General features: G+C 47.7%; 1 protein-coding gene across 2 annotated transcripts; it reads right to left on the bottom strand.

Moving 5' to 3' along the window:
* Positions 1-285: 285 nt before the first annotated feature.
* CD83 (CD83 molecule) lies at positions 286-18,669 on the bottom strand. 2 transcript variants are annotated; one of them, XM_032341152.1, is made up of 5 exons: positions 18,496-18,669; positions 18,264-18,379; positions 5,056-5,266; positions 2,658-2,764; positions 286-1,460 (listed from the first exon to the last, which is right to left on the bottom strand). In XM_032341152.1, exons 1-5 carry the CDS (start codon positions 18,530-18,532, stop codon positions 1,335-1,337), a joined length of 597 nt encoding a protein of 198 aa, XP_032197043.1. In that variant the 5' UTR covers positions 18,533-18,669; the 3' UTR covers positions 286-1,334. The 2 variants fall into 2 exon arrangements, with proteins under 2 accessions (XP_032197043.1, XP_032197042.1); XM_032341151.1 differs by having other exon boundaries at positions 286-1,463; positions 18,496-18,665.
* Between the last annotated feature and the right edge of the window lie 5,683 nt (positions 18,670-24,352).

The raw sequence follows: 24,352 nt of genomic DNA, 5'->3' as shown, positions 1-24,352 counted from the left end.
CAAGTTTGATAAAAGAAACGCAGCAACTGTCAAAATGTCAATGCAACATTTTGTGGACTCCCTTCTCCCCATGGCCCAGGGGTTCCTGGGCGTCCATATCTTAGAGTACTATTGGCTGCTGTGTCACTGACCTGGCCTCCTCACTTCCCCAAAATAACTCACAGAAGACTATGGAAAAAATCTTATTTGTGGCCTTCTTTGTTCGGAATGCTGGAAAACATGAAAAGTGAAAGCTATTTTCTCGTGCCCAGAAGACCACTGTAATAACAAGGATAATGACCCAAGGGAGTTTCAAATTTTTATAGTGCTTTATGCTTTTCCAAAGCATTTTCACATACATTATTGCAATCAACTCAGACAACAACCTTTCGGTTTACAGCTGAGAAAGGAGAAATCATGAGGACCCTGTTCAAGATCATACAGACAGGTAGTGAGACAACCAGGGCTAGAAGCCAGATTGCATGACTGGGCCAGCATCTCCAGCTGGTCATCACCTATCCGGCTGTCCTGTGGTCATACCCTCTGACTTCTCTGACCTCTCACTCATATGCTACCTCCATACTGAGGTCACTTGTCCGTCAGCCCTGACACCTGACTATACATGTCAATTCCAAAAGGAGAACAAAAGACAAATCCTTCTTTGACGGGTATCTATGGCTATAAAAATAAACATAGCACTCTTCTTTATTGCTCCTTTATGGGTGTCTTTCCCAGACGAAAAGGCCCCATTTGAGAACAGTTCATCAACTTGTTATTTCTATGAACACACAATACTCCTTCGTAATAGCAGAGCCTTCACACTGGGAAATTGTTTGCTAAATGTTCCCCACTGTCTCACAGTTTGGCGCTGTCGATTTCTCCCAGATATAAACCATCTGGGCTGGTGCAAGAAAACACAGCAAATTTAAAGAGATGTTTCCCAGATGTGCAGAGGACAGCGGTCCTGACAAGTCTGTCACAGGGCCGGCTCCAGGCATCCGTATTTCCCAAGATCCCTTTCCAACTGCGTCTCACCATAGCTTGTACACGACTGAAAAGAGTTCCAAGAGGTTGACCAGATCGCTGAGGAACATGCTAGGGAAGGTAGCTGTGGAGCTGCAGAACCGGGGACTTCCTGCAGGTGGCCCCATACTACGTGGTCACATAATAGTTTCTGAAGTCCTGCTCACAAAAAAGTGGGCTAGGATCCACTGTCAAGGGTTTCAGAAGGACATCCTTCCCAGGCAGGATGCTTTCTTCGGTGTGGGGCTCATTCTTCTCTCGTCCTGAGTGACGTCCCAGCATACCACTGAGCCTTCCTCGACTTTAGGAAATATAACGGGCAGAAATCCTGCTCATACCGTTTCGGTCTTGGGAAGAGTCACTGGCTCCAAATGTTTCTTTGGGGAGGTGACTGGGAGAAATGCTCGTTCCATGGCAGGCTTAGAAAAATCTGGGAAAATACTCTGTTGTTGTGCGAACTTCTAAAAAATAAAAGGTAAGTTGAGAGATGAGCAATCGGGAAAATGCATCGTTCCCTAAGAGTGGGCTCGCCAGCTCACTCTGGCAGCCTCGTTCAGTCTACAAGTGGGCTCCTACTGTTTCACTGGCAACTCCAAACTGACCACAAGATCCCCTGACTACAGACTGAGGCCATTTTCAGCCCCTACGGTTAGTTATCTTCAGCGAAAATCAGTGCCCACCGAGACAGGAATTTGCCTGCAAAAAACTAAAGTCACTCAATTTTAAAATTTGCACTCCAGTAATTCTAACTATCTTGTGCACAAATAACTCTAACAATCAAATCATAAGCTCCTTGAGAGCAAGAGCTATGTCCTATAACCTTTTTATGTCCCCTATCAGTGCCTAGCTTAATGCCTGTATACAGTAGGTGCTTACTGGATTGGCTGATGTCCAAAATAGCACCCAAGAGATGAGTTCATGGCCAGAGAGGCAAGGAAGTGAATAGTGGGGGGCAGTGAGTGACAAGAACTGGCCCAGGGATAGCTCTTGGGTGAGCTCTGTCCTGGTCCCCCAGTAGCCAGTCCTTCCTGACACTGTTGTGATCTATGGGACAGAGCACTTCCTAGTGGGCCCAGCCCAGAGCTGGCCTTGCTCCCCTACAACTCTGGTCAATCCAGGTGCGTAGCCATGTGGAAAAAGGGTCAGGGTCTTGAAGCAGGAGAGCCTGCTACCAACGGTTCAAGGGCATGTCAAGGACACTTAAGCACTGGCCAGCCATCTTTCACACCAGGACACTCCCTGTACGCCCCACTACCCTGGCTTCTTGGGGTTAATTCTGAAAGAGTGGGTGGAAGGTCTGAAAATATAAGAGAAGAGAACCCGCTTGGAGGAAGCAGTTCAAGGTCAGGAGAAGGAAACTAGTCTACTACTGTGACTGCCCCGGATCACTAGCCTACGGCAAGAGTGGTGCCTTTGCCCCGGGATGGTGGAAGGCTGCCGCTGCACTGACCACCACTGTTCCCACCCGGGCCTTCTCAAACCTGCCTCGCACGCCTTGCTTTGTTTTCTCCTCAGAGTGCGGGCGCCTTGGCAGGTGCAAGGTTCAGAGAACATCTCTCGCCACCATTAAATGATCCACAGTCTACAGCATATATTCGGATTGGTGCCCCGGCCTGTCTTTCCATCATCATCAGAGTTTTTAAAAAGATACTTACACAAGTGAAAATAATGAGTGTTAAGTAGAAGACGACCAGCGCCAACAGCAGCACAATCTCAGCTCGGTATTTCTGAAAAGTGTCCTCTTTGCGTTCCTTAGGGCACCCTTAAACAAAACATGAGTAAAACGTGAGGCCGCTGAACAGGACTTTCTGACCATGATGAAAAGCTGAGAATGCTTCGCACTGGCTTTCTGCGAGCCCTGCTTGTCTCCCACTCCCAACCTCACGCCGGCGCCGTCGGGAAGAAGAGCGGTGACAGTGATGACCGTGGCGGCTGGCGCTCACTCGCACCTGTGCCTGGCTGAGTGCAACGGGCCTGGCCTACGGATCTCACTTGAGCTTTGGAGGCAGGTGGGAGCATCTCTATCTTACAGATGGAAGGGTCGGGCTTCAGAGAGGCTGAGGCAGTGAGGCGGGTGGCAGGGCCAGAAGTCCGGGCCAGACTGGCCCCGCTGCCCATCTGCCTCCATTTCAGAGGCTGGGCCTCTCCTGGCTTGTCTGATGTCTTCGCACCGGATGCCGCACCCTTTGTGAAGCTGTGTGTGATCTATCTAGCTTCTTCGGTGCTGTGGGGAATGCTAGGTGTTCTGCCATCGGGAGGACCAGGGGATGAAGGAACAAGGCGGGCGAGCTGCCCGGCTGGTGACAGAGTCAGCACGTTTCTGTAGAATCATGAGACTCCTCAGCCGAGGCCAGCAGCCAAGGTGAGCCAAGGGGCTCTCCCGGGGACTGCCAAAGGCTGTGGCTGCAGACCTTGGCGATGCCAAGGGGTCGGCAGGAGCAGCCAGCCCTTCTGCCCAGGAGGAGACATGGACGGGACAGCCTCTCCTCACTCAGACGTGACAGCCAATGTGTGCTGAATCTGCTGGAAGGCCCAGGCAGGGGCAAGTGGAGTGCAGGTGATGGGGGAGGTCCTCCCCCATGGCCAGGGGTTGCTGGCCACCCCCAAGGCTGGACTCAACATCTCATAAGTGGCAATAGAGGTGGGATCTCGCCAGGGTCTGAGACTAAAGAAAAGAAAGGTAGAGAGCCATCGTCTTAATGGTGCCTAACCTTTATCTGGCACTCAGTGCATCCAGGCATGGGACAAATCATTTGAGTACAATACCGCCTTCCTCCGTCACCATAAGAGCATGCTGGAGAGGGGAGGGCCCCTGTTTTCGGGATGAGAGGACTGTGTTTGGCCCAAGGTCACATACTAATGAGCAGCCCTGCTCCTAACAGAACCAGATCCAAGGGACACTCCAGCTAAGCTGCAGGCAACACAGCCGTCGGGAGAGGAGAGGAGAGGAAAACAGCTGTTTTCTGTTTCTCTGGGCTCCGCGCACCACAGGACAGGCCTCCTCTCTCTGCTCTCCCTCGGGCACTCGTGTGACCCTGAATATTCCCGCGCAGCCCACTGTGTAACGGCCACCACAGAGACCAGCCCAGGGCGGGTCGTGTTAGAGGTAGCAGGTGCACGAAGGTCAACAGAGCAGCATAACGGGCTCGAGACTGAGAAGGGCATAAGGAGAGCGTGTGTATGTGTGTGTGTGTGTGTGTGAGAGAGAGAGAGAGAGAGAGAGAGACCGTGAACCAAATCCAAACACTGAGCCCTACACAGCGATCCTGTTCTTGTGGAAAAAAGGAATATCCTCTTGAGTCAGATTCCTTTCACATTCCTAATAAAAGGGAAAAGTTTTTATGGTGCAAAAATCAGGAAACTCTATGACAACAGCATGTTTCTCACTTCAGGCCTCCACCCCTAATAAGCGCTGGGCAAAAGTCAGATGCAAGGCATATTTTAAGCTCCATAAAGAAAAAGTATGGGAAAAAAATCCAAAGAGACAATCCTTGTACTGGAGCTCCAGTCTTGGTATTACCGCATAGAGCAAAAATGTGCGCTCTGTCCCTGGGACGTTTTTTTCCCACGTGTCCTTTTTCTTTGGCCCTAGGTGAGGTGTGGGGCAAAGTCATCACGGTAAAGGGGAGGGAAAGGCTGTTCTCGTGGTAAAAAGGTGGCAACAAGACACAGCCCCCTTAGGCCAGGTTAGAAAGGCCCGAAAGGTGGAACATAGCCGCCTGATGCATTCAGGACTACACGGTTTTTCTGTCCTCCAAAAATTAGTCTTGGATACTTCTGATTGGCTTCAAAGGGCTCTTGTAGGGATACACAACCCCCGGATTCATGGTTTGGCTACATTTGGTATCTATCTATCCGACTGGGGTAGATCTGTCTTTAGAAGGAAGGAGGGAGCAGAAAAGGTGATGACATTCTCGTAGGAGAATTTAGCTTTCAGCCATGGATGCGACCCAAAGCTCCCAGTCAGACTCCAGTCGGGAGGATGGGTTTTAGGACCTCCTGCAAGTGCCCATGCGTCTTGCAAGGAGGACACAGGGGCAGCAGGTCACTCACCTGTCACTTTCAAGGTCACGGTGCCGCTTTGGTTTCTCTGCCCATCCAGCTCCTCCACCGTGCACCTGTACGTCCCCGCGTGGCAGCGGCTAGTGTTCCGGATCTTCAAGTAGAGTCCTTCCCCGGAGGCTTCTAAGGAGGCTTCTTTCTGCGGGTGGGACCGCAGACCCTCCTGGGGCACCTCCATCCTCTCCTGGCCGCCCTCCGTCAGCTGTCGAGAAAGAGTCACACTTCATCACACCGTGACACAGCCTGCACACTCGCCCCGCGCCCCTACCACCATCAAGGTTCTGCCTCCTATTTTCATAACATTCATCCTCAACTAGTTTTAAAAAAAAAAAAAAAATATATATATATATATATATATAATGCATGTGTGGCCTTCGGGGGAGGAGGAGAAAAATCTATGAAAATTCTTTCAGGCTCTATCTTTGCTGGGACAGAGTGAGGCCTGCCTTTGGTGATTCCGTGTAACCCAGCTTCCAGCCTCCCCAAAGGACAGAGCGGCGCCAGGGACAAGAAGGACCGCCGGACAAGGGTGACGAGCAGAAGTGCATGAATCACTTTGAGTCCCATTTCGCGGCCGACGGCTCTGTCTGAAACGTTCTCTTGTTTCCTTCCAATGCCAGCTCCCCTCACTGAATGACTCCTAGCATCTCGGCCCTTCATCTAAATGTTCCTAAGCCGGGGCGGCTCAGCGGACAGCACGGGGCGCCTGAGCCAGGCCTCCTAGAAATGGACACTGCGTCCTTCCAACCGTGGTGTGCGCTGGGCCCCCGCGGGACATCACGGGGGACATGGTGCTGAGCCTCCAGCGGGGCACGAGGGCGCAGCCGCCACCCCGTGTGCAGATGGGCCGTGTCAGATGGCGCGGCTCACGCCAGGACGCACGTGGAAAGACTCTGACCGCCGCGATCACCGTCCCCGCCCAGAGAGGCCAACGAGTCCAGCCCCGCTGATGGGGGGCCTCCCTCCCTGAACTGTCTCCGCAGTCCGGTTGGTGGCGTCTTTGCATCTTCTGTTACTTGCAAGGTTAGGCGACCGCCCCATTCCCCCATGGAGAGTTTGCGTTTCCCGGATGAGCTTGCCCGCCGCTCCCCCACGGAAATGTTTTCAAGCTTCCAAAACTGATGGACACAAACGGGAAGGCCAGTCACTGTTGTCCGCGCTCAGGGGGGCACCCCGCCCTGGGTCCGATGGCCGGGGCCAGCATGGAGCCTGCGCCTCGGTGGCACTCCTTCCCTGCCCCAGTGCTGGGACAGCGCCCTAAGCCACCTCCGGGAAAGACCTGGGGGTCAGCAGCGTTCCCCGCCCTGCGTCACATGCCTTTCCCTGTGTGTCACCTGCGCCGAGAGCCGGTAGCTCCTCTCCCGCTGGCCGCGGGGGAGCCAGTGCGGGGACCGCAGGGGCCAAGGAATCGGGGCAGGGCCCAGGGAGGCAGGGGCTGCGCGGGAAAGGGCACGCACGCACCCCTGCACACACGTTGTACACACCCACTACACATGCGGCACACGCACCACACACTACTGACCACACATGCGCCACACACTACACACTACACACAGGCCTCATACACATCACGTACTACACACTATACACACTCTGTACACACGCCACACACTACACTACAAACATGCTGCAGACACACTACATATACGCATTCAGCCCCACAATACAGACACACTGCACACACACAGATATGACACACACAGCACATACACAACACACGCACTACACACGCACTTCACACACCACACACATTACACCCACACACACTGCACACACAATACACACACTATACAAAGTATGCACATAATACACACACATACAAACAGCACATATGTGCTACACACACACCACACACTCCCCACACGCTCGCTGGCTTCCACTGCATTCACTAAGTGAGGGGACGCACCTGGAGGCAGACAGAAAGCCCGGCTGCAGGCTCGTTAGCATGCTGCGGAGCGGGCTGCAGGGACATCTGGTGGCAGATTTACCGCTCCCGCAAGAAACCCGCTCCACTCACTGCCCCCTCACAGGCCGAGACGAACGGCTCTGCTCAGGCAGAGTCTCTGGAAGTAAATCCCACTTCTTGACGGTTCTTCCTGTGTTAAAAGACTCCTCCCTAAATCATCAAGGGTCTGTAGACCGGGGCCTTCAGATGATCAAAAATAAGGCAAAATACAAGGGGTGCCCAAGGAAACTCAAGGGGAATTCAAGCCACATAGCTGATTCTGGAATACATCAACTTGAGCCCAGTTTTTCTCTTTTCAAGCCTAATTAAACCACAAACTGCAGCCTCATCGTGTACTCACGCCTGTCCCGTCCCTTGTGCCTGGCAGAGGGGTTTCCTCCTACCAGGCCTTTGAGGGGCAGGTGCCCAGGACCCTCCAGGCACCATGTGTCCTGAGAGCTGCCCTCACCCCTCCCTCCACACCACCCCTTTGAAGGAACACAGCCCCGTCTCTGCAGCGTCCATGTCTCCCCCACCCTTATTTTCTGAATTAACCTCCAAAGGCCTCAGCTCAATTTATTTCTGATAGATTTCCCCAGACCCTGTCTTGCTAGAAATCCTGCATCTGAAACAACAGAAACTTGGTCGCAACAATCATTTTGAGATTATATCCGGTTTTCTCCTTGGGAGCCTCTGGTCTCATCCAGTGACCCCTCCCTCAAATCAGAAAGAACCATCTGAAAGTCAAGATCAAAACCACGGAGCCCTCTGGAGGGGTAGGAAACAAACTATTGGGGTTATTTACAGAAAGGTGGCCCTGTGATCCTGCTGCTGCTAAACCCGGCTGGAGCGAGTGTGTGCAAGTGATCAGAACGGCCTGGCGGTGGCCTTCCGCCTACCTGCAGAAAAGAATTCACTTTAAAAATCAGCAGTAACAACAGCGAAGGCGTTTATTCGATGGTCAGATTTCCACGGGGCCTGCGGCAAAACCTCCAGGGGGCCTCTAGTTATTTTCAAAGGGCAGGACTGAGGCCGAGTGAGAGCATGAGAAAGACAGAAGAAAGAAGAAGGGAAAAGACAAAACAAAGAACCCCAAAGCAACCTGCAGAATTTTGATTTACTGACCCATCACAGCCATCCGAGGGGTCATGGCAAAATAACTCTCCTGGGGCCATCTTCCAATGGCCTCTTCCTGGGTCTTTCTGAATGACCCGGAAAACTGAGCAGACAACGGGCTGAACTTGGGAACTCTGTCAAAGTCACAAGCAGCGGTCTGTGCCTGATGACCAATATAGCAAAAGGAGCCTTCCGGGCACCTGGAAATGTTTCAGAACACTCCCTCTCGCTTTAGGCTGTAGGTACACACAATGCCTCGTCCCCCATCTTTATGCCATTTCAAGACAGATCTTCTCACGTGACTCCATCTGGGGATTCTGGGATTTGCCTACAGCTGCAAAAATAGTTGTGGATTTTATGTTCACATCGTATGCTCAAAAAGCAAGCAGGTACCAGCAATACCAAGAGACTTTTTATCCAAAAGTTCAAATCATTAACTTCAGTTCTGTGACCAAGCGGCTATCAGCGGAGTCCACTGTGGCAAAAGCAGCACCGCTCAAGAACCAGAGAATTTCAGAAAGAGGGAAACAAAGCAACCAGCGAAGGGGCCATCCTCAACTTGGCTTTGTTTTAGGAGTTCTTATAAACATCTGAGCTGACTCAAAATCAACCACTGGCAAAGAACGGCTCTTTAAACGTTCCAAATCCAAACGCGTTTCATTGCTTCTCTGCAAAAGCATTTTAGGAAATAGTAATTTATAACAAAAGGAACCCTCGGATTCATTCACAGCCAAGCATAATTGATGGGGACTATTTAATGCGTACTTTACAAAGCTAATATTGTAGTGTGCTAAACCACAACACGATTTGGGCAAATTAATTCCTCAAAACAGTCATCCCAATTATGTTTTAAAAATCCACGCTCCTTGCACTAACTCTTATGCTGACAATTCTATATTTTTGATTGGATTAGAGAAGGGTAAAGTACAAGATAATTCATTTTCAGAAAGCCAAGGGACATTTGATTTGTCTCAAGGCCCTCGGTGTGCTTAAATAATTTGAGTAACATATTCTTTCTCTAAAATGGAGATTTTACCTTAAGGAAACCACAAGGCCCAAATTAAATAAACTCTTTAATTTGACGAATACTAAAGGAAACAAATACAAGTATTAATTTTAAGGGCATGTGAATTAAGTGTTTATTTTAATAGGACAAATTTAAACTAGAATAAAAGAAACCAAATAAAGAATTAATATGTTGGAAGTTGAACTGATATTTCAGTCAAAAATCTTATTACTGTGAAAAGTTATTTTTTCAGTTTAAATAATTTTATCCAATTACCATATTTGAATATAAGAGAGCAAATAGTCCCATGCCTGCTGCAAAGAGAGAATTTTGATCACAAATCTGGAATTCAAATTTATCATACATGAGATCTGTTAAGAATGTGATAGAAAACTAAAAGAAAAGGAAGAGAGCTTTTTGAGAAGCAAAATGTGTGTGCTTCTATATGCATTTAAATATTTAATCCAATAATTTGATTAAATGTATTTAAAGGTATGGAATTTATGTATTTAAAGGTGGTATGAAAGTAATCTGATATATTCCAATCACATTGAACAGCTTTTTCTTTATTGCATTTCTCATGCACTAACTTTCAGGTACCTTGGTTTCTAACTCAATTAAAGTGCCAATATAATCCTCATTCATCATAAAAACAGCTCTTTATAACGTGCAAAATAGTTTGGCTCGGAGGTTGATGTCATAATGAGGGCAGAATGTATGCACATTAACATCGTTTTTTTCTAAGTGTAGTTTTATTGGAAAAATGATTTTCCACTTTGAAATTTACTGGGTCTAACAGACAGAGCTGAATTGATGGCTTCTAAGAGAGTTCTGCGTATGGCAGAGACAACGAAATTAAGAGCACAGGCTTTGGAGTCGAACAGACCTGGAAGCAGAGCCCAGCCCCACCGAAGCTCACTCTGCTCTTGGACAACTGACCCAGCGGCTCCTGTCTGCTCTGGGGACACGGGGGTCATTCTAACTCACCAGGGCGGTGTGAAGACGCCCACGATGATGGACGTGTGTCGTAGAACTGTCCATCAGCCCTGCACCCATCTGTCCATCACACAGAGAGCCCTAAACGTGTTAGCACTCTCTCTCCTTTTCCCAGCCCACATTTCATTCAGCATTCTCAATAGCTCCTGGCACACTGGAATTATTCAAAAGGCATTTGCCAAGTGAACAGGCGACGTTTAGAGAAAATGAGGGAGTTACAAGGGCACTGGCTTTGGAATCAAAGGCCCAGTGTGCAGATTCGTGGTCCATGAGCTGGGTTGTCTTCAGTATAGCACCTCATCTCTGAGTCTCATATCCCCACCTGTGACTCTCTTACTTGCTACGGGAAGCTATTTTAAGTATCCAAAGCGAAAACATATGAAAGTGTTTTACAATGGGTAACACTGGTTGTAGAAGTTGTTCTATCTGATAGCTTTCCACTCTATCCATGCTCTCCATCATTCTTTACTGCTGATTACTTCCTGTTTCCTCCCTGGAAAAGTTGTCCTAGAAGTCCCAACCTCTGCTCAAAAGAGAAATTGTTTTTCAACCCATGATGCATCCAAGATATCTACAACATTCTGAATTTACTAAAGCATCATGGTAATAAAGGCGGCAAAATCTTTTGAAACTGGGACTTGCCCTTTTGTTGTTCATGCCAAGCGTCCTTTCTTCCATCTGCAACTTCTGGGTCCTGCGGGGCCTGGAAGGGGCAGTCTTATGAGCACTGATTCAAAGCCTTCTGAGATCTCGACACCTGGTTCTAGAGGAGGCACATGTAACTTCAGCCCTGACATCTGGGACCAGAAAGACCGGCTCCGAGGGCCATGTGACCCAATCAAAGCCACTTAAATATAATCAGACATTTGCTGAAATAAGAGAAGAGAGGCACAATATTTTTCCTTTGCACGTGACCCTGAGAGGGTCCGCAAGACTGCGGTTACCAGCCACTGTCTCCTGGCCATGTGGATGGAGACTGATGACAAAACCACTATGAAGAAAGGAAGAGTTGAGGGACAGAAAGACACCAAGCCCTGGAGATAGTCACGAACCTCTAAATCCAGCTGGATTTGTTGCCGACCCTGCCATAACGAAGTGCAACACTGAGCCCCTTGAAATAACAGAAATGTATTTTCTCGGCACCCTCGTGCACAGTTGGTGGGAATGCAAACTTGTGCAGCTACTGTGCAAAACAGTACGGAGATGCCTCGAGAAATTAAACATAGAGCTACCCTATGATCCAGTGATTCCACTACTGGGTAGTTACCCAAAGAAGATGAAAAGACTAATTTGAAGAGATGTATGCCTCCTTATGTTTACTATAGCATTATTTACAATAGCCAAACTACGGAGGCAGCCCTACCATCCACTGATGGATGAATGAATAAAGCAGATGTGGGGTGTGTGTGTGTGCGCGCATGCACGCGTGTGTGTGCACATATACACATACATACACACACGCACAACGGAATATTATCAACCATAAAAAAGAATGAGATCTTACCATTTGCAGCAATGTGGGTGGAGCTAGAGAGTATTATGCTAAGTGAAATAAGTCAATCAGAGAAAGATGAATACCATACGATTTCACTTAGAAGTGGAATTTAAGAAACAAAATGAATGAACAAAGGGAAAAAAAAAAAAAGACAAACAAAAAAACCAGACTTAACTCTAGAGAACAAACTGATGGTGACCAGAGGAAAGGCGGGTGGGGGATGGGCGAATTAGGTGAAGGGAATGAAGAATGCTGAGTCACGGACAGAACTGTCGGACTGTTATACGGTACATGAGAAACTAACATAACACTGTGGGATAGCTATACTGGAATTAAATTTTTTTAAATAAAAATTTAAAAAATAAATGTGTTTTCTCACAGTTCTGGAGGCCGAACACCCAGAAGCGAGGGGCTGGCAGGGCCATGCTCTCTCTGAAGTGTCCAGGGGAAAATCTGCTTCATGCCCCATTCCTGAAGCTTCTGGTGTTTGCCAGACATCCTTGTCGTTCCTTGGCTTTTGTGGACGCATCCCGCCAGTCTCTGCCTCTGCCTTCATACGGTGTTCTCCCTGTGTGTCTATGTCGGTAGCTCTGTTTTCTCTTCTTACAAGGACACCAGGCATTGGAGTAGGACCCACCCTAGATACTTAGTATAACCTCGCTTTAAATTGATGGCTTTTTAATTGATGACTTCTGCAAAGACCCTATTTCGGTATAAGGTCACATTTGCAGATACCAGAGATAATTTTCCTGTGGGACACAGTTCAATTTCAAGTGTGAATTACAGTTTTAAAGTTTTGTGTGTTTTTTTTTTCCATTTCAACTATATAAACCAATATATTCCCTTTACTTGAAACGAGTTTTGACTGGATCACAACACTTCGCAACTGAAAAGGGTCCTCACGGATAGGGACACTTCAAACTGCCCCATAAATTAATGTGACATGGAGGGAGGTCTCTCCACATGGCTTCAGCCTGTAGACCAGTCCCTTGTCCCCTGAACTCACATACGTGCCTCTCCTCCAGACCTAATCCGATTCAGAACCCTTGTGCTCCAGAACTGGCCCAGAGTATCTGATTATGAATTGCTTATGGCAACTGGTACCCTGTTTTTCTCGAGGGCTTTCCCCACCCGGACCTATAATCCTAATGAACTACCCCCTCTTCTGGAATCTCTTGTCTCCTAGAGATTTGGGACAAGAATACGCAGTAGACTGGTTGCGGTTCCACAAAACGCCAGGTGATAGAAATAAGCCTTGGGTTCCCAAGTCCGAAGATTATGCAAACAATTTCAGATGAAGAAACCCGTTTTAGCCCTGCTCTATGCTAAACCTTCCCTTACATCACTGAGACCTTCTCCTAACTTCCTCTTCTTTGTGTAGTGACATAACCAAATACAGAAGTAAGATAATACTGTTTCTCACATGACCTAGGTTCCCCCTTTTACTCATGGAAAACAAGGTTTTGATTTCTTTGTTTAATTCCCAGCTGCCTTCTTCCTCCTACAGTAAGACCGGAGCAACTTTGCTCTGATTTGTCACTGTCCCCAAAATCTCAGTGATGACCTGTTCGCAGCTGGCTGAGACTTGCAGAGCCCCTCCGAGGCAGCCACGTGCTGTGTTGCCGACTCGTTCATAGAATTGTGGGGACACAACAGGTGGCCAAGAAAGAAGGGAAGGCAAATCTCAGAAATGTGCTGAGGTCTCGGCTGAGTTGACCTGATTGGATTTTGCTGCAGGGAGAGAACATGGTCTCCCCTGGGACTCAGCATCTCCCAGGATGAATCCGAGTATGTCTTTCACCACAAGAGATATGCTCTTCTTTGCAAATATGTGCCATTAGGTCATTCTCTTTGCTTAAAAACTTTCAATGACTCCTTGCTGCCAAAAGGAGTTCAAGCCATTATCGTTGGGCATCCGAGGTTCCTCACCACCTTCTCTGTAACATCTCCCAGCCCTCTCCTGTACAGTTCTCCCTAACAGATCCTGGGCCATCCCACTGGTTCCTTAAAATGCTTGTGGGTTCCTTTTCCACTCCTTTGCTCAAGATGGTCCTCTGGCAAAAGCTCCCCGTTGATTTTAAGATGGCCAGCACGAGGGCCAGGACTTGGAATAAGTTGGGACTTTAGAAATGTTGGCTAATCCAAATGTCAATACAAGAGACTTCTGAAAACCAACTTTATAGTTCTTCATGGTTTGACCTAAGGTAAAGCCCATAAAAGCAATTCAACCAGGTCAAGTAGGTGCTAATGAGGATGGCAGAACTTTCCTTTGATGCTAACACACACATCACTTTCACATTTCAGTGTCTCAGGGCTTCTCTGTTTAAGATGAGAATGTATCCTTCCTCTCCTAAAAACATGCTGTTCACTCTGTCTCACAGCAGATAAAATTCTAGACTCAAGGAAGTCTAGTGATCTAGTAAGTGGCACACACTGGCTCCTTCACCATCAGCATTTGTGGCCGTGTAGATTACATCTGCTCAGACGGATCATCAATTCCAGCCTCTGCTAAGGGATTCTGCTTTTGAGGGCTTCTTGCTTTTGGGGCGCCATCACACAAGGCAGTCGAGACAGAAAATACAACTACACTGAAAAGGAGATTTGCAACACACACGGAAGACAGCTTCATAACAGATGGAGAACAAGCAAGATCTGCGTAGGGACTATCCTTGAACTTTCAAAGCTGCTTCATGCAAGCCATTAACCAGCTCTCCGCCAGCTCCGTTAAGCCTGAAGATAGTTCAGGATCTGTCCCCGCTGGGGGCCCTTCTCACTATTACAAAATCAAGACTGACCTCTGAAATCAGTCTTACTTCCCCTTTCTCCCTTCCGCTGGAAATAATCTGAAAAGGGCATTTGTCTTGTGACGCGTCTCTGTCCTCACCCCCGCAATGTCATCTCCCAGGGTGACACTACATATCCTCTTTCGTTATGCATCAGCATAGGCTATCGGGGCTCCCAGCATGCTACAAGATGGCAGTGCACTTCTCTGATAAATAACCACTTGTTATCACTGGCGGCAAAATCACCAGTGACAAAATCACCGTGCTCAAACACCCCATCCAGTATCGTCCTCTCCCTCCAAACCTAGTGCAGTTTCTGTAAAGAGACTATGACCCCATGCTCAGCATGAAGGCCAGGAGTATCTCCTTAATGGATCGGCTTACTCCTGGCCAACGTGCGATGGCGCTGTGCCCTCTGATGCAAGAGGCTCGCAGCCAATGGGAGAGACGCTGGACCAAAGTCGGCTTACGTAATTTCTCAAAAGATCTCCCTAAACAACCGCAGTCAATTCACAACTTGAAAGGCTTAAGTCTAGCTGCTGTTTTCCTGGATATATGAAAGAATTCACATTTCTATTTCATCTCAGTCATCCCCTTGCCTTAACAGGCACACGCAGGAAAGGATGACAGGAGGACCCACGGATGGGTCCCAGTTAGAAGGACACTGGTCCATGGCAAGTAAGAGTTGAGTTCACAGGAATTGGGCTATCTCTGCCCACTCCTCACTCCCCCAGGACCCCTGTGCATGTCTGTATTAAGCCTCCCCTAGCCCCTCTCACTGTGCCTTCGAAACAGAGTATAAAATGGACACTGTTTCTTCCCCCACTCGCCCTAATGTTACAAACGCTAATTGGATGCTCTTTGTTTTGGATCTTTCCGCACAAGGCACGATAAGAAACACACAGTTTACATGGGTCCTTTGGTAATGACAAGTAATCACTGCCAATTGGATAGTGGCAGGATACCCAATGGTGGGGGAGAACTGAGTGGTACACGGTATTTTAAATTGTGAGTCATGGGGTGCCTGGGTGGCTCAGTGGGCTAAGCTTCTGCTCAGGTCATGATCTCAGGGTCCTGGGATCGAACCCCCCCCCCCCCGCTCAGCAGGGAGCCAGCTTCCCCTTCTCTCGCCTGCTGCTCTGCCCACTTGTGATCTCTCTCTCTCTCTCTCTCTGTTAAATAAATAAATAAAATCTTAAAAAATTCAAAAAAATAAATTGTGAGCCATTATAACCATAATTGTGATTTGCAGAAGTCCTTGTGAGAACGTGAATCAATCTGGTAGATGGTAAAAACAAAATAAAACAACAACAAACCCCCTCCAAGGGACCCTCTGCTTCCCTTGTCCAGCTCACTGTGGACTGTGCAAAGAGATCTGACAAGCCACACTAGTGATGAGGAGGAAGGTGACATGCGCGAGGCTGGCTGTGGTCCTCAGGTTTACGGTCCTCCTCTTATAACCACCTCTTCACGTCCACTGAAACATTATGCAAGAAAGCGATGTGGGGAAAAATGACAAGATGCTCAATCTTCTGTAAAACTAAGTATTTCAGCATTTCACCACTGACCTGATTTCCAGAATACTCTACCCACTTTTGTTGTACAAACACAATAAGCACAAAAGTATAATTACTGGGCTGGAAAAGAATAACCACCTACAGAACACGCTGAGACCTGTCAAAAAGCACTTGAAGGAACAATGCATTTCATTTTCAAGGGATCTGAAGAGTTTACTGGCATCTCGAAGCTCCCCTATCCACCACGACCTGTTCACAGTTTATCTCTTTAAAAAATAAATAAATAAATAACTATGGCATGATTTTGCAATAACTCTATTCCATGAACCAACAGAAAAAAAGAAAATGCCAAGAGACCATCATCTTTTTTTTTTTTTTTTTTAACAGAGTTTGAGAGACCTTCAGGGTAAATCACGCAAGAACTATGTTCAATAAACAAGCACATACATTATAGAATTACATCATCAGCTGACATCCAAGGAGAAGCCAAAGGTTAATTGCTATGGTTTACTGCAACATTCCAAACGGCCTTGCGCAAGAAGAGTTACCTTGACAACTGTTGGAACTTTACAGTCTGAAATGCCACCTACTTGTTTCATGAGTACTTTTTAATTACTCCCCTGGGGATATTAATACTATTTTCTCTTTTAAATTCGTCTCGGGAAGGGATGGTGGTTTCACGTCCCCCCTCCACCTCCCCACCTTCTTTAAGATAACTAAGTCTCTGCCTGGCTAGATGAAGAACACCTTTACTTTCTTTACCTTAAGTAACTGAGGTAGAAAACAGACATCAAGATAACACCTCTGAAAACCACCTCAGGTTGTGGAATCAGACTGCTTGGTTCAAAGCCCACCCTCCTCCTCCCTTAATCAGCTGGGTAACAGTGAGCAGGGATTCCTTCACACCCTGAGACTCAGTTTCCTCATCTGTAAAATGGGCAGATGATCTCTTAAGTCCACTGGAAGGACTGAAACAGGTAACAGAGGTAAAGATTCACCTCAGAGGCTGGCACAGAGGGAGGAGTCAAATAATCATGTTTTTACAATATTTCTGTTTAAGTGCTATTGTTTTTACTGCAAGAACAATTTCGGAATTGCTACATTCTCTGATCCCACTGTGAATACAGTGGAAACGAAGTGGGAATAGTCACAAACCTACTTTCCTACAGGATATGGTGCTCCAAGGCAGCAGCAACATAGCAGGTGCCCAGAACTCACGGAGAGCCAGCCTGGATTCACGGAGCACCTTCGCAATTAGCAGGCCACCCACTGGGTGTTGTGCAGAATACAGGAACGCAATGTCGCAGCACCGTCTGGGGAAACTGACCAGCTGGTCAGGAGAACACACACACACACACACACACACACACACAGCTGTTCCAAGCCGCCTTGCTAACTGGCCTGATGCAGCTGCGGATTCTTACAGCATCTTTTTTGGAGGGCAGAAGAAAAGGCCTGCGCTCTGTGGAAGGCAGCAGATGCAGGGATTTCCTCTAAGGTCAGACAATTCAATCAGAGCCCCTGATTAAGGCTGGGAGATCACATGCACTTGGCTCAAACTAGAGGTGCTCCTATGGCCCTAATCTCATGTACTCAGGTGAGCAAAAGACCAGGGACCGCTTGGCTTGTCAAAGACTGCCAGAACCGCGCTCTTAGCATCTGAAAATGTTCCGGTTGAGAGGAGTCCTTAAAAAATGCCCCAGAGCAGCTCACTTCTCTTACAGGGCCAGCCCCTTCCCAGATGACCCCCTTGCTGTGCCTCTCACCTCTAGGGGCTGCCTGCCAGAGTCCCAGGCAGCAGGACCAGCGAGGGGCCAGGAGAACCCACCATGGGGATGGCTGACAGACGACCCCAGCAGGGAAATAAGCCGAAATCACACCGGATGATCTCCTAGTCCTTTATTCCTTCCCTCTCTGCCCCAAATCCTGGGCATCACAGTCCCCAGACATGAGAAGTCAGAAATCTGGGGACAGGCCTCCTGTCTGATATCCATATCTGCCTTCTTCGTGGCCTCCCGGCCACAACCACAGGTGGCCTCCAGAATTCATCCAAATAAGAGGGTCTCTGCGCTCCCAGGGGCTTATTTGGATCCTTCATTTCAGGCCACCTTTAGGGGCAGGAAGAGGATTAGGTCCTTGGGGAACAAAAATCTAATCTAATCTAATCGCCTGGTACCAAGATGCGGAGGGGACTGGTTAAGGGAGGCATGCGGGAAGACCCGGGAGTTGGAGGCAGTCCGGCTGGGAGCCACACACAGGGTCGCCAGCCCCAGGGAGGTGGTCCCCCTCTGCCTCCGACGAAGCGGGCCGAGCCCTCGCCCGCGGGCATCGCCGCGCTTACCTTGACCCAGAAGACTCTGTAGGGGCCCTGAGGGTCCGTGTGGACGGTGCACGGTAAGTCCGCCTCCTCGGAACAAGCCACCTTCACCTCCCGCGTCGCGGACGCCAGGCTGCAGACTGCGAGAGCGACAGAGAGAGCGGCGTGAGCCAGCGAGAGGACGGGGCTGGGTGGGGTGGGGGGGAGAGCGCCGAGAGGGGATGGGAGGGGGCGCGACAGGCGTCTGGGGCCCTACCGCAGCTCAGGAGCAGGAGCCGGAGGCCGCGCGACATGGCTGGGGACTGCCGGCCTGGGGTGCGCTCCGCGGCGCCGCTGTCTTATACGCGCGTACAGGGACTTCCCCCGGGAGCCGGCCTGGGGGAATCCCCGGCGGGCGGCGGCAGCGCGGGGCGGCCAGCCCTCCCCGGCGCCTGCCTCCCGCGGGGCGCCCCCGTCCCGGCCCCGCCCCCGTGCGCGGCCCCTCCCCCGCGCGCCCCGAGTCCGCGCCGCTGCGGTGGCTGCGGGGCCGCGGCGATCGCCACCCGCGCGTGACGCGGCGCGCTTGGGCTTTGCAAAGGGCGCGGACGCGCATGTCGGGGCCCCGCTGACCCTCCCCGCGAGCGGGAACGAGGCCCAGCCAGGGGAGGGGGCGGTCTACTCCTGGCACGACCCCAGAGTCAGAGTGATGGCAGCTCCCCCAGTCGCCCAGCGTGGGGGTGGGGACGCCCGAGGTGAACTCGGGACTCTCTGCTCCAGATTCGATTGTCACCAGAGACGCCTCAGGCTTCCCGCGGAACTCCGCAAGCCTAGTACGTGGCTCCCTGCCTGCTGGCGGGGGCGATCAGGCCCAAGGAGAGCCTCTCCTGTTAAAATGAGACACACACACGCAGACCAAAACAAAACAACGCAGCGGAAGAAAATAGAAATCACCTTCCATTCACCCACAAGTAACTTCTGTTGACTTAAGTTGTCTTGGCTTCCATGCATACATTGGTATTTTTTTAATGGGACACTCTACCCACTATTTTGTAACCTACCCTCTTTTAGCTTAATATTTTGCAAGAGTTTCCACCCCACTAGAAAGTTGCAACAGCATCATGTTGTTCGCCGCAGAATATTCCATCAGGCAGTTCCACCCCAAATTGGAACCAATTAGATCGAGTGAGACATGATGGGTCTAACGTTATAGTGAGTCCAGGATCTTTGGTGGTGGGAGATGGCTTCTTCACTATTAACATTACAAACGGCGCTGTGACTGTTACAATGAACTTGGAGGGAAACCTTTGCTCCCACATTGCTCGTTTTCTTTGAATGAATGCCTAGAGGAAATTGTACTAAATCCAAAGGAATTTACAATTTCGTGAAACACTGCCAAAATTACCTTTGCGGAGGTGTTCTCAATCTCTATTCTCACCTGCAGTGTATGAGGGCGCCTGTTTCCCAACACTCTCGCCAGCATAAACTGTTGCCCTTGGAAGTAGTTACAGCAATTGACAGGGTAAGTGCCTTTCCCCCAAACCCTCGCCAACCTAAGTTTTTAATTGGGAAATGTTCAGACGTACAAGTGTAGAAAATGAAAGTACCAGGCACATCTGTATGCAATATATTCTTAATAAAACATCTGTGCCTTGCTAGATCCCATACCTGTTAAGCCTTTTTCCAACTTGCCACTGTGGTAAACAATGTTGCCTGAAGCTGGACATGGTCAGATCCTCTGGCCAAGCAATCCCACCACCTTATTAAACATTGACACTGGGGCGCCTGGGTGGCTCAGTGGGTTAAAGCCTCTGCCTTTGGCTCAGGTCCTGGAATCAAGAGCACATCGGGCTCTTGGCTCAGTGGGGAACCTGCTTCCACCTCTTTCTCCCTCTGCCTGCCTCTCTGCCTACTTGTGATCTCTGTCTGTCAAATAAATAAATAAAATCTTTAAAAATAAAAAAAATAAATAAACATTGACATCATGTTCTCCAAAATAAACATGCCCATTTATACTCTTCAACCGGACTTGATATCATCAGATTTTTTCCGTCTTCTCCAATCTAACGAGTATGAAATATCAGATCTTTTTTGTTTAATTTACATGACACTGATTACAGGAGAGAGGAACATCTTTTTTTATGTTTTGAAACCACTGGGTGCTGTCATTTGAGGACTGCCTCTCATATCGTTTGGCCTTTTCCATTGGAGCTGTTTATAAATTCTGGGCCAAATCCTTTCTTGGTTACAAGTGCATGCCAAGTATCTTTTCCAAGTCAAAGATTTGTGTTTTTTACTTTGTTTATGATGTCTTTAATGTAGAAGAAGGTTTTTTTTGGTTTTGTTTTGTTTTGTTTTTTAAATAATCTAATGTAGTCAAATGTATGGGTCTTTTCATTTATGTTTTGTGCTTCTGGTGCTGTGTTTAAGAAATCTTTTCCTATCCTGAGAACATAACAACAACCTCCTTCATTTTCTTTCAGAACATTTTCAGTCATGCTTTTTCGTAAGCATGTCTTTAATCCACTTAAATATGGTTTGATGTAGAGATTTAACTTATTTTTTCCATATGGATAACCAGTTTTCCAGTGCTGCTTGCTAAAAGTCCTAATTTTATGACCTTTTCCCCACTAACATTTCTTTTACACTTCAAAGAATTTTGTCCACTCCTATTACAACAACACCACTTTCTCTGGACTGATATTTTTTTATACTTTTATTTTATTTATACTTCTGAGTTCACTAATTCTTTGCCTCTAAGTTCTACATTTCTTTTTTAAAGCATGTGGTTGAAATTTTTCTAATCCTATACAACTGACAACTCTTTCTAATTCAGAGTTTAATTTTACATTTGTCTCAATTCTGCTGTATTGAATCTAGTTCAGTCATCTGATTTCATGTTGTATACTTAACCTGGTTTCCATCTGTTTCTTTTTTTTCTTTCTTTCTTTCTTGCATCTGTTTAATATTGACCAATTACTTTGTATTCAACGGTGTTCTCTCAACAGGTTTGAAAGATATAGGCGTGCCTGGGTGGCTCGGATGGTTAAGTGTGTGGCTTTTGCTTTGGCTCAGGTCGTGATGTCAGATTCCATGAGATCAAGCCCCAGGCTAAGACTGTCCCTCTCCATCTGCCCCTCCCTTCTCACACAAGCCCACTCTTGCTCTTAAAAAAAAAAAAAATTGTACGTACAATTTTTCATCTGACATGATTACCTTTACATAATTTTAATAAGCAGCGTTGATTTAATAAAGTCTAAATTTAACTAATGTTACCCTACTTCTCCCCAAAATGTCTCAATAACGTCTGCCCATTCCCTGACCATTTTGACTACTGGTGGGACCAGTACCTTCATTCTGCCCTGTTTCTCTACTCTTCTTTTGCTCTTATTCTTAAATGGTCATTTACTTGTAATCTAAAAGGGATTATTATTTCCTCCTAGGGCTTTGAATATATCATGCCATTGCCCTCTGGCTTCTGTTGTTGGTGCTGTAAACTTCTGGACAATATGATACTCATTCCTTTTTAGGTAATGGTTTTTTTTCTTTTTTATCTACAAATGCTTCTAAAATCTTCCCTTTCTATTTGGCATTGTTGTATCTGGTAGAGAATGTGGTATTCTTTAACCTGCTAAGGACTGCAGCTTTCAAGAGCCCTGCAAAATTCTCTTTTATTCTCCTGGACTATTGCCTGATCTCCATTTGTTCTGCTGTTTCCTTCTGGAAACCCGATAGATGTGTACTGAACCTACCACTGTACACCCCATATCAGTAAAGCCCTTCCCCCATGCGTCACCCCTCTTCATTCCTCTCTACAGACCCCTGAACATTCCTCAAAACAATCTTCCCATCTATTAGTTATTTATTTGGTGATATGTAATCTTCAGTCTAACATATTAAATTTTAAATTATATATTTCTTTAAGTTTCTGAAGTTAACAGTCGACTTCTTATTTAACTCAAGTCTGGTCTTCTTTGATGGTGTCTTACTCTTTTACGGTGTTCTTTGTTACTTGTTTGGTGACTTGCATAATTTGAGGCATGTTTATTTAATAATCTACCAGACAATTACATTATCTGAAGTTCTCTGATACTGATTTTTGTTTTGGTTTGCTAACTCCTGTTTTTTATGGTTTGTTTTTTTCCTGTGTTTTGTGATTTTTAGTTGTAAATTAATCTCTAGTTGTGACTTCTCGTAGCAAAATCCTGGACGCTCTGTGTGGAGGGTGTGGACTTCCAGGGAGAGCTTATGTTTGTTTTAACCAGGGGCCCTAAAGCCGTCACTCGCCTGTGACAGCATTTCCTACTAATTTCTTGGAGGGTTGTGTGCGAGACCACTCTAGTAATATAAATTTAAATATCACATTCATGTGAGGGCATCTCTATGATTATGAATTTTAAAGGGAGAAATCATGAGCAGGCATCTGCTTTCAATTCATCCTTCTACGGGGGGCTCAGTTTTGCCTTTCTCCTCTCCTGGGTCCCAGTGCCTCCTGTGTGCCTGCTGGTCCTTAAAACCTAAGCTCCTTGACTCCACAGCCAATTCCCAAGCCTGGACTATGGCTCCTCCCCCACCTTCACCCCCTTGTCCCTCACCCCCCCACACTCCTGCCCCCAGGGCAGTTCATGTGGGTTCATACACTTTCTTTGTTCTGCCCCTCCAGATTGCCCTTTCTGTCTCACAGGTACATCTAGAGATAGCTTCAACTTTATTTCTTAGTTCAAGAAATTTGCAAAAGGGATTTTTTTTAATTACACAGAAAACCACATTGCTAAGAATAGAAGTACCCAACCCGCTATTTAATAGCCTAACGACGTGACTTCACAGCAACTCCCTCTTAACCCACTGGAGCACCCAAGTGTATTTTGACACTTATTCTTCCCCATCTTCTACATAGTCCCTCGTACTGAGGCATGAACATAATTCCGAGAAGGCCATTCCCTAGGAACCTTTCTCACGTTAACTACCCAACACGTTCCACTGAAAAACTAGTGCCCCATAGCGTGGATCTGGAGATCTGGAGTAGCTGGGAACGTGGGAAAGCAACAACTCCAAGCACAAGCTCGGGGTCTTCTTGGAACAAGTGAGAGAAGTTTACAAGATGCTCGATCTCCACTTTGACTGCAGAGAGAAAAGAAAAGTGAATACAAAGTGCTTATGGTCTTCCTGAAACCACTAGCTGTCACCTGCACATCTTTCTGCTCTGTTACTTTAAAAAGAGAAAAACCCTAAATCATTAGAAGGCATCGTGGTTACACATCCTCACCGCCGCTGGCAGGCGTTCATTAACCGTGGGCAGAAAACAAGGATAGCCTGTGCCCTTCACCATTTCTGCCGACCCTCAAAGCCTCCTTTCTCCTTACTCCTTAAGCCAGGACTGCAGCTCTGTTTTTTTGTTTCTCTCGGAAAGCATGCCAGTAAAATCATGGCATAACATTTGGAACATCTGAGAGCTCTCAGAGATTGGAGACCCAGAGGAGAAAGTTCTAGAATGTTCCATTAAGTTCTTCTCACCTTCCCCTTCCAGGGCAGGGACACGGGGAAATGGGCAGGGCCAGGAGAAAATCGTAGCTCACTGTTAAACATTTATTAAGCAGCTTGAAAGTTGTGCATACAGAAGATTGTTCTCAAGAAGTTGAGGCAGGAGGACATGACTTCTTAAGGTGGACCTAGCTTGGTCTCTCGACTCTACACCTTCTCTCTCTGAAAGCCTGAGGCTAGGGGCAAGGAGGGTGGCGTACAGGGATTGAGGGCAGCTCTACAAGGAGGGAAGGAACTAGTGAGGACAGCAAGCATTCAGGGAAAGCACAGATCGGATAAGGGGAAAAAGGAACTGAGAGGAAGGCATACCCTTTAAGGAAAATCCTGCAGGAGGGGCCTGGGAGCACATTTGTGGTGTCGCCTTGGGGTACCTCTCAAACGCTAAGCCCATCACAAATTTGCAAAAGATGCTTGAGATAGACTAGGAGTAGCTTGTCTGGTGACAGCTGCTGGTTGGTGGGAGGGTTGGGTGGGGGCAAAGAGCAGCGTTAATCCTCTGAGCACCCATCTGTCCCTGCAGTCTCTCGCCCTTGCGTTGACAGATCTGGCAGAGAAGGAAGTCCTACAGAAAAGGGAAGACGGGGTTCCCCTTTGCC

Source organism: Mustela erminea, chromosome 4, assembly GCF_009829155.1.
Source record: "Mustela erminea isolate mMusErm1 chromosome 4, mMusErm1.Pri, whole genome shotgun sequence".
In the NCBI taxonomy this organism is placed as follows: Eukaryota; Metazoa; Chordata; class Mammalia; order Carnivora; family Mustelidae; genus Mustela; species Mustela erminea.
The sequence above is the reverse complement of the archived record's forward strand: the minus strand, read 5'-3'. Positions and strand labels throughout refer to the sequence as shown.